Genomic DNA, 8,867 nt, shown 5'->3' on the forward strand with positions numbered 1-8,867 from the left:
TCAGCAGGAGGCTTGGGGAGGAGGAGAGAGGGGAGTTCCAGGATGATAATCACAAATGAGTGAAGAGGACAGGCAGATGGAAAAGAACTGGAAAGGTCATGTAGAAAAGGTGGCACCAAAGTACAGACATTTGGCTGTATAAACCAGTGTAGGCAGTGGCTTTTTAATCATCCCTGTGCAGCTTTGTGTTCAGCCACGTTATCCTAAAGCTTTGGTGGGAGGCAAGGAGCAGCTGTAACAGTGTAACCCTGCATTGATTTGTGCTTTGTCTTGCAGGCTGAGGTGGAGGAAACACTGAAGCGAATCCAGAGCCAGAAAGGAGTGCAGGGAATCATCGTGGTTAATTCAGAAGGTGCCGTGTCAGCCTCACTTTTCTGACCTATCGCTCACTCCAAGCACCTCTTTGAGGGCTGCTGCTTGTACCACTTGCACTTAGCTTAGAGTCTGGCTTTGGGAGAGGTTTTCCTGCAGCCCAAGGAGATAGACAGTAGTCAGGCTGCAAAAGAAAATTGGTTTCCAATTTCTGGAAGCTCACATTATTATTTTAGGAAATAAATTAAAATAATTTGCAAAAGCATTGTAATATTTGAATTATGGCAGTGTTTGAAACTGGGTCTGTGAAAACTTTCATCAGTAGCACTGAGGTTCTCACAAGATGGAAATCTTGCTGCTGGACCTGTCCAAAAGCCTGCTGGCCTGGCAGGCTCCAGTTCTTTAGCACTGTCTAGTGCTTGTGGTCTCATGGAACTCATCAGCAAGTTGTCTCTTTTTGGAGTCTCTGAAGAGTTCAACAGACCAACTTCTTCAGAGCATTCTCAATACACTGTGAGCAGCCCAAAAATTGAATATTTCCTGGAAGTAATCCTTAGAAAAGATGACAGCAGCAACATGTGAATATACTGAGGATCAGATCATGCAGCTTGGCTCCTGCTTGCTGCTTTTCTGTGATGGTTGAGTGGTTTGTGCTCTCTGTGCTGCAGTTACTGGAACAGACACCTGGTTCTGCCCTGCAGAATTTGGTACTTGGCTGCTGTGTTCTGACCCAGGAGCTGGGGTTTGACTGGCTTTTGGAGGGAAGACACATCTAATGGGTGGCTGAAGTGTAAGGGAGCTCTGTAAAGCTCTGGCTGAACAGTGTGTCTGCCCTCAAGGCTGTATCACTGAACCAGGAACCTCCCAGGACTGCACCTCCTCTTAGGGCTGACTGTTGGAGCTGTGTGACGCAGCAGCTGATGTCCTCCATAATCACGGGTCCCAGCCTGGTGTAGCTCAATATCACTTAACTGGTGTAGGGGATCCTTTCTGTAGTAAAAAAAGTGTCCCCAGTCAGGAGAAAACGCAGCCAACATTGGTATTTCTTCTCTCCTTTCCAGATGATTATTTTTGTTTAATTTATTTCTATTTTTAACTCTCAAAATGAAAAAGTAAAGCACTGGTGCTACTAGAGGTAAACAGTTCTCACCTATACCTGTGGTCCCACATCTCAGCTTTTTCCTATTTTGTTTTTCTTCGTGTTTTCCTCTTGCCTTCAAAGAGGACACTCCTGACCCCTGGTGCAGTGGCAACTGAGGTTGGACCCGCTGGTGCCCAGAGCAGGGTTGGTTCTGGAGGTTTGTCCCTGAGCCTTGCTGTCCCTGTCCTGCAGGTATTCCCATCAAGAGCACCATAGACAACTCCACCACCATTCAGTACGCCGGCCTCATGCACAGCTTCATCATGAAGGCCAGGAGCACCGTGCGGGACATCGACCCCCAGAACGACCTCACCTTCCTGCGCATCCGCTCCAAGAAAAACGAAATCATGGTTGCTCCAGGTAGGAGAGAGCAGGGTGGGAGCAGCAATCTGGGAATCCAGCAGGATTGTTCTCACTTGAAACTGACACTGTCAGCCTGGAAGGAATCTGCCTGCTGCTTGTGTTCACATTGGATAATCCCTTCTCTCCAAGAAGCTGCTCTACTTTCTGGAGAGTTGAAAGCCTTATCATTGACCTAAGTTTCCTTTGTCATGTTTGAATGTGGCAAATCTCTTCCCTCATTTTGTGTAGATCAAAGTAGAAAGTATTAGATAATGCTTGAGAGGGTGCTGCGCCCTCTCATGCTTTGTTTTTCAGTATAAAACCCTAGGATTTGGAAAGAAAGACATTCTGGGAGCAATTTCCATTCAGAACTGTGGACTGAGTGATAAAACAAGACAGTCCTGACTTTCCAGTTCTGAGAAAATTATTAGAGCACACAGTAGCTGTAATCATGAGTCATGGTATACAGCAGCAGCAGCAACCTTCTTTTCAGGAAACATCCTCAGCATTTTGTTGAATTCCAAACCGGGAAGCAGCGGGATGAGTGCAGGTCGCTCATGTGGCAGGAATTCAGCCCCATCCCTGCGTGCTCCCTGCTGGGATGGGGCTGGTGGAGAGGCCAAGCAGAGCATGGCAGTTCCCCATGGCAGGCTTGGGTCAGGGCAGATCTTAACACAGGCTCTGGTTCGTGCTGAGGCAGCCTCAGATTTCCACAGGCAGGATGGAAAGAGGAATAAGCATTGCTCCAGCAAAAACAGCTGCAGCCCCAGTGTGCCTGTGAGAGGAGGGCAGTGGCCACCATGCACCAGTGTGGCACGTGCCAGTTACTGAGTTTCCCGGCACAAACTGGGTTAAATTCAGCTGCCTTGGGAATGTGCAGTTTCTAAAGCTGAGAGTTTTTCTCAGTAAAACCCATAAAATAAATGACCTGACACTTGGAGCCTGTTTTGCTCACTGAGAATGAATGTCAGGGCTCTGGAGTTCCCACAGCACATCAGAGAGATGTGAAAAATGTTGGAATTTACTGTTTCTGTATATAAATACCAGCAGTGAAAGAATAATTTTCTTTTTTTTTTTTTCCTCTCCAGATAAAGACTATTTCCTGATTGTCATCCAGAATCCAACTGAATGATTACACTGACTCAGTCTGGTTTTTTTCCCTTTGCCTGTTTTATTTTCCCTGTTTTATTTTTTATTTAATGGTAAAAGATAGAGCATTAGTGTTAACTGTGCTGTGACTCTTCAGTAAGGCTTGGGAAAGTTAAAGCAGGTGGTTTTGTTGTCTACAAACAGAAAAATGTCGCTTTTTGTATCACAAGTCGTTTTGAGTGGGAGCTGGTGAGTTGGAATTGGGCAGTAAAAAATGCAACAGATTCTTTTAATAGCTAAAATAATATAATAAAATTCTAATAATAACCAAAAATAACTATTCTTTGTACGCTTCTGTGCTTCTTTCACCACTGAGCTCTGCTTTTACACTCTTAGTTTTGAGTGGCTGTAAATATGACTGCCTGTCCTCTAGTTCTGTCTTACTCTGTTGGTTTTACTTCAAAAAAATCTGACCATAAGAAATTAAAAAGTGTCACCAGTAACTGGTTTTGTCTTATGTGTTTTTCTTCTGAAGATTTTAAGTTTTCTCATGATTGATTGAGTTTTTCTTCAAAAACCAGAACCTTCCTAGGACTATTTTTGTTTGTCTGTTGCTTTCTTTCAAGGATTTGGCCCAGGGGCATGTGCAGTGCACTCACAATTGGCTCTCGTGTTCAAGTGTTTTCCTGCCACTTTCCCTCTGCTCCAGACAGAATTTTCATGGCTAAGGAAGGCCATCAAGCCCACCCATGGGAGGTCTCACAGCTCTGTAGCCAGTTTGATCTGCTGTTTTCCTATACTAGTTTTTTATTGATTACTCCAAAATGTGCAAGGGGTTATTTTGGTGGACTTTTTCTTCAGAAAAAAAAAAAAAAAAAACAACCAGAAAACAAACAAACAAAACAAAAAAACCCAAAAAACACAAAAAAACCCCACAAAAACAAAACAAAAGTAAAACAAACAAAAAACCCAAAACAAACCTAACAGGGCTGGGGAGTGCTACAGTAAGTGCAGCTGTGGAGATTTTGGTAAAAATGTTAGTATGTTGGTGTTGACTTGGGACTTGGACACTTGTGGCTTTCAGAGCCCCAGGAAGGGTGGTTGTGTGGGGACTCAAACAGCCAGGGTAACCTGCATGTTTGGGGTTTTGTCTGTGCATTTTCAGACCTGGACATGCATTTTCAGACTGTGTCTAATCTTCCAGGTGGTGGCCATGACCCTGAAGGTCAGAAATGCCTGCTGGGGTCTGCAGCCCTGCAGCATCAGTGCTCTGGGTGTCCCAGCTGCCCCTGTGCCTCAGTGTTGGTTGGTGCTGTTCATGAGCTGCTTCTCCCTTTGCACTAGGTCTGGTTTGAGCCATTCCATCAAAACAGGGAGTGGGGTCTGGAATCCTGCCTGGCCTTTGGAGCAGCTCCTGATACACAGCAGTTTACATAATGCCTGTGATCTGCAATAACTGAATGCTGCCTCCCAAAGAAATTACCTCCAGCAAGCTGAAGTCTGGGTGAAAACTGAACAATGAGGCAAGGCAGGAAAAAAAAAAAAAAGTGACCTCAGTGATATCTCTCTGTTCTTTGTAACCCAGAGGAATATTTCCTTGGAGATGGTGACCTGCTTATGGATTTTGGCTTTCCCAAGTAGGTGGCAGTGCTACTTCTCTGAAGAGTGGAAAATCTGCAGTGTTCTGCATTCTTTTGGACACTTCCTTAAGGGCAGCTGTCCTACCAGTAGCTTGGGACAGAGAGTGTTGAGTGTTGGTTTTACTTAAAACAAGGTGTAATAAATAACCTATTGCAAAACAAAAGATCATGGCCCTTTTCTGTTGTGTTGAGATCATAAACTTGCATGAAATGACTGAGCTCCTGCTGTGTGCTGGTTGGTTGGAGGGTTGGGGGTTGGTTTGGGGGTTTTATCTCAAGGATTGAGAGCAGCCTGGCATGAAATATACTTGGGGATTTGAAAGAAAGGCTCTTAAGCTGGGTTTGGAGTCAAGGAGTTGGTCAGATCCATCTGGGCAGGGCCTTACTTTGGCCATGTAGTGCCACCTTTACACCAGCACCCAAAATTAATTCAGGTTTATTTTTTAAAACTGGCAAGAGGTGAAGGAAGCTGAAGAACAACAACTGCCATGTAGTCACTATGGAAAAAAGTAACTAAACTAAATAGTAACTAAACGAATAAACTAAACTGAAGTTTATTTGAATCAGAGCCATTAGAGGGTCACAGAGATGGCAGCAATTTCCATGTGTGAAAGTTAAGGGAGGGTTTCACTTTCCTACTTTATCATAAACAGGGTAAAAAAAAAGGATGGATGGAGCTCAGTTTTTGGTCCTGTGCTTCGTGACTCTGAGCCTGGTTATTTGTATGGTAAAATTACTGCCAAACTGAGGAAGAGTAGAAAAATGAGCATTTTGGTTCCAGTCCTTTTTTGTAGCCAGGATCACAGGAGGCCTGGGCAGCCTGTGCCACCTGCACCTTGGAGCTGCTCTGTGCTGGGGCTGGACACTGGCCTGGTTTGCTGTCTTGGAAAAGTCAGTTTTGGTTTTGGGGGATCCCTGTTGAAGGCTGGGGAAACATCTGCTGCTGGGAAAACAAAGCCTGATGGATTAACAAGGTAATGAAAGGGAGTTTGGGGCATGGCTCTGGGCTGGGAAGGGCAGCACCTGGGGCCCCAGGATGGGCTGCCTCTGCTGAGATAAGGCTCTGACAGAGGAGTGGAGGTAACACTGTAAAACACTGTCTACTGAGCTTGTAGACACCTTGTGTGGATTTGTGTTGGCTCCAGAGCCCTCCCAGGGAACTCCTTCCCTGCCTAAGATGGTTGATGAGTGTCCTTCACATACAGGACACGGAGGAGTCCCCATCCCTGTGGCTGCCCCATCCCTGGAAGTGTCCAAGGCCACAACCTGGGACAGTGGAAAAGTGTGGGTAGGTGTTGCCCTGATTTTTTAAGATTTTCTAAACCTTCTGATGTTTACATTCTTGTAGCAAACTTTCTCACACACTTTCTGTAAATAACTTATTGTTTTGCATTCTTTTATGGAAGAAGAGAAATTTGATGGACTGTTGGTTTGTCCAGTGTCATTGGAGAGGTGGCACTGTCACCCTCCAATGCACTGTCACTTTTAGAAATCTATAAATGTTAGAGTCAGAAAATAAACTTCCCTTTTTTACCTTGAGAACAGCAGTGTGTGCACCTCATGTTATTTCGTGTCCTATAGTGACAACAGTGTTTCTTAAACACTGGTTTGTTGCAGATTTCCTTTCTGCTTACACTTAGGCTTAACTGCCTCTCCTGCTTCTGTCTGTGCACTTTGAAATATGGAATTTATCTCTCTTTCCATGAAAAACTTTTTCCCAATCTCCACCCTGTATTTCCCTTGGTGCAGCTCGAGGCTGTGTGCTCTGGTTGTGTCAGTGCTGCTGGAGAAAGAGCCCAGCCCCAGGTGAGCACAGGCACCTTTCAGGAGCTGCAGAGAGTGATGGGGGCAGCCCTGAGTCTCCTTTTCTCCAGGCTGAGCACCCCCAGCTCCCTCAGGGGTTGCTCTCAGGGTTTGTGTTCCCAGCCCCTCTCCAGGCTGGCTGCCCCCTCTGGATGTGCTCAAGCATCTCATCGTCCTTCCCAATCTGATTTAAGGTCCCTTCCAACCAAACCAGTCTGTGATTTATGTTTGATCTTCTTTTAGCTACTTCTCTAGGGGACAAAGGCAAAGATCTCACACCAAGAGAGGCTGGGCTAAGGTGAGCAGAGCTACACAAATCCTGGGACCCAGCAGCTGCAGGAGAAGCAGAAGCAGCTGGGGCTGCAGGAGCTCAGACACTGCCCGGGCCAGCAGGAGCCTGAGCATCAACACAGTTCTGTTGGCAAAAACACACTTCCTTTGCCAGGATTACAGGATTCCTTCAGGGAGATTTCCCTCACTGCTGTGGTTTCACAAGATCCAGGAGTGCTCCTTATCAGGTGCTACCCTGTGGAATGCTGGCATGTGGGAAGCTCCTTGCTGATTCCAGGTCATGTTAGGACAGCTTGCTGGTGCCTTAAACCTTTGACCGACTGGGGGAGAGGGGGGCTTGGATCTGAAATGCATCTCCTTAAATGAGGAGTTTTGCCAGTGACATCAGTAAGACCAGGCAAGAGAGGCATTTATGTGTGCAGAATTGTTCGGGAAGCTGAGGGTTGAAGGAAGAAGTGGATAAATAAAATCAAACTTATCTGACCCATATCCCACTTCTGGAAGCACACTAACATGCTGAAAAGCTCCAGAGCTCCTATGAAATGGAGTTTTTTGTCCCTTTCCAGGTGTCTGAATAATATTCTGTGGAATTATGGCCCCAGTACTGCAGTGAGATCTGCAGGGATAAAACCAGGGGCCACATCACTAAATTGGAAAGGCTTTCACATTCCTCTCATTGAAAAGAGGTTCACACTTTATAGCAAGAGTAACAAGTCCCTTTGCTGAGGATGAAGTCTGTAAGGGTCGTCACTTGCCATGTCTGATTCAACATTGCTGCTTTCCCTTCAGTATTCTCTGATTAACAGAGAGATTAATATCTCTACTTGTATCTTAATTATGAAAGTGAATCTGAAGAGTTTATACTTCCTTACCAGTGTGTGCTTGTTTAACTACTGTTTGGTCAAGGAAAATCCATTATATTGGCCATGAAAGTGTTTTCTTTCTTGGGTAAACTCAACCAGGAAACAAGAATATCTTCAATTCTTGTTAATCATATATTTGTTTAAATTGGTGACACAATAATTGGAGCAGTTCTTTCAAAACTGCATCTTTCGTGTATTTTTTTTTTTACCAAGGTTATACTTAATCCTTTAAAATTTTGTGTTCACTCCTGTTTTGTGCCAATTCACTGTAACAATGAGACGCTGCTCCAAATGAGCTCCTGTTGTGGCGTGCAGTGAGGAGGGATATTGGACCTGGTGAAACACTGATGCTCTGTTTGCAGTTGTTTTTGATTCATTTACCAGCTCCAGAAATAGCTGCCCTATTTGTAGTTGTGCTGCAGGCTTTAATATATTCAGCATAGCCATGGCTGTGAATGCAGCAGGGAGAACAAGGGGCTCGTTAGCGGGGAGATGATTGGGGTAGATGTGGGAATCACAAATGTTGGAGTATCTGTGAGAGAGTAGTTTCTGTCCAGGTTTGTTGGCTGGAATCTGTGGTCTGAGCTGTTGTGGCTTCATCCTGACACAATCCTTCCTTCTCCTCCACCCTTCTCACGACAGCCACATTTGCTGCCCAGAGCTGGCAGTGACGCTTGGGAGGTGCTTGAGTCAAGATGTGCAGAAGGTGCCACTGCAGGCCAGAGTCAGGGACACCTCTGTCCTTTGAGCACCTCTGGAAATCCCAGCCCGGGGGTACTTCTGCTGTCTTAAGCAGGGCCCTCAGGTGCTCTGCTCCATCAGAACTGGAAAAAATGCTCATGTTTGGGGCCACCTCTGAATAAACCACTATGTCCCATCGGGAAATGGGGATGCTCTGCCACAGTGTTCCTATGGCACAGCCGTCCTTGTGTCACCAGCTGCTCTCTGCCATGTTGGGGCTTATAAAAAAGAGAGGGACAGATAGTAATAGGACAAGAGGGAATGGTTTTAGACTAAAAGAGGTGAGATTTAGATTGGATTTGGGGAGGAATTCTTCCCTGTGAGGATGGCGAGGCTTGGCACAGAGTGCCCAGAGAAGCTGCGGCTGTCCCATCCTTGGGAGTGTCCAAGGCCGGCTGGGACAGGGCTTGGAGCAGCCTGGGACAGTGGAAGGTGTCCGTGCCCATGGCAGGGGTGGCACGGGCTGGGCTGTACGGCCCAAACCCGGTGGTGCCTCGGTGCTGTCCATGGCCCCCGGGGGTGGCTCGGTGCTGTCCGTGCTCCGACGGTCGCTCGGTGCTGTCCGTGCCCCGGGGGTCGCTCGGTGCTGTCCGTGGCCCGGGGGTCCCTCGGTGCTGTCCGTGGCCCGGGGGTCCCTCGGTGCTG

The 8,867-nt window shown here is 46.4% G+C and overlaps 1 protein-coding gene across 1 annotated transcript; it reads left to right on the forward strand.

Moving 5' to 3' along the window:
• Positions 1-264: 264 nt before the first annotated feature.
• Positions 265-3,387, forward strand: DYNLRB1 (dynein light chain roadblock-type 1; the record flags this gene model as incomplete). The annotated part of the gene is made up of 3 exons (XM_031064939.1): positions 265-352; positions 1,646-1,813; positions 2,884-3,387. Coding segments are annotated over 3 exons (300 nt in total), but the record flags the coding sequence as incomplete, so codon positions are not given.
• Positions 3,388-8,867: the final 5,480 nt, after the last annotated feature.

The sequence above is a fragment of the Geospiza fortis genome, unplaced genomic scaffold, assembly GCF_000277835.1.
Source record: "Geospiza fortis unplaced genomic scaffold, GeoFor_1.0 scaffold39, whole genome shotgun sequence".
Taxonomy (NCBI): Eukaryota; Metazoa; Chordata; class Aves; order Passeriformes; family Thraupidae; genus Geospiza; species Geospiza fortis.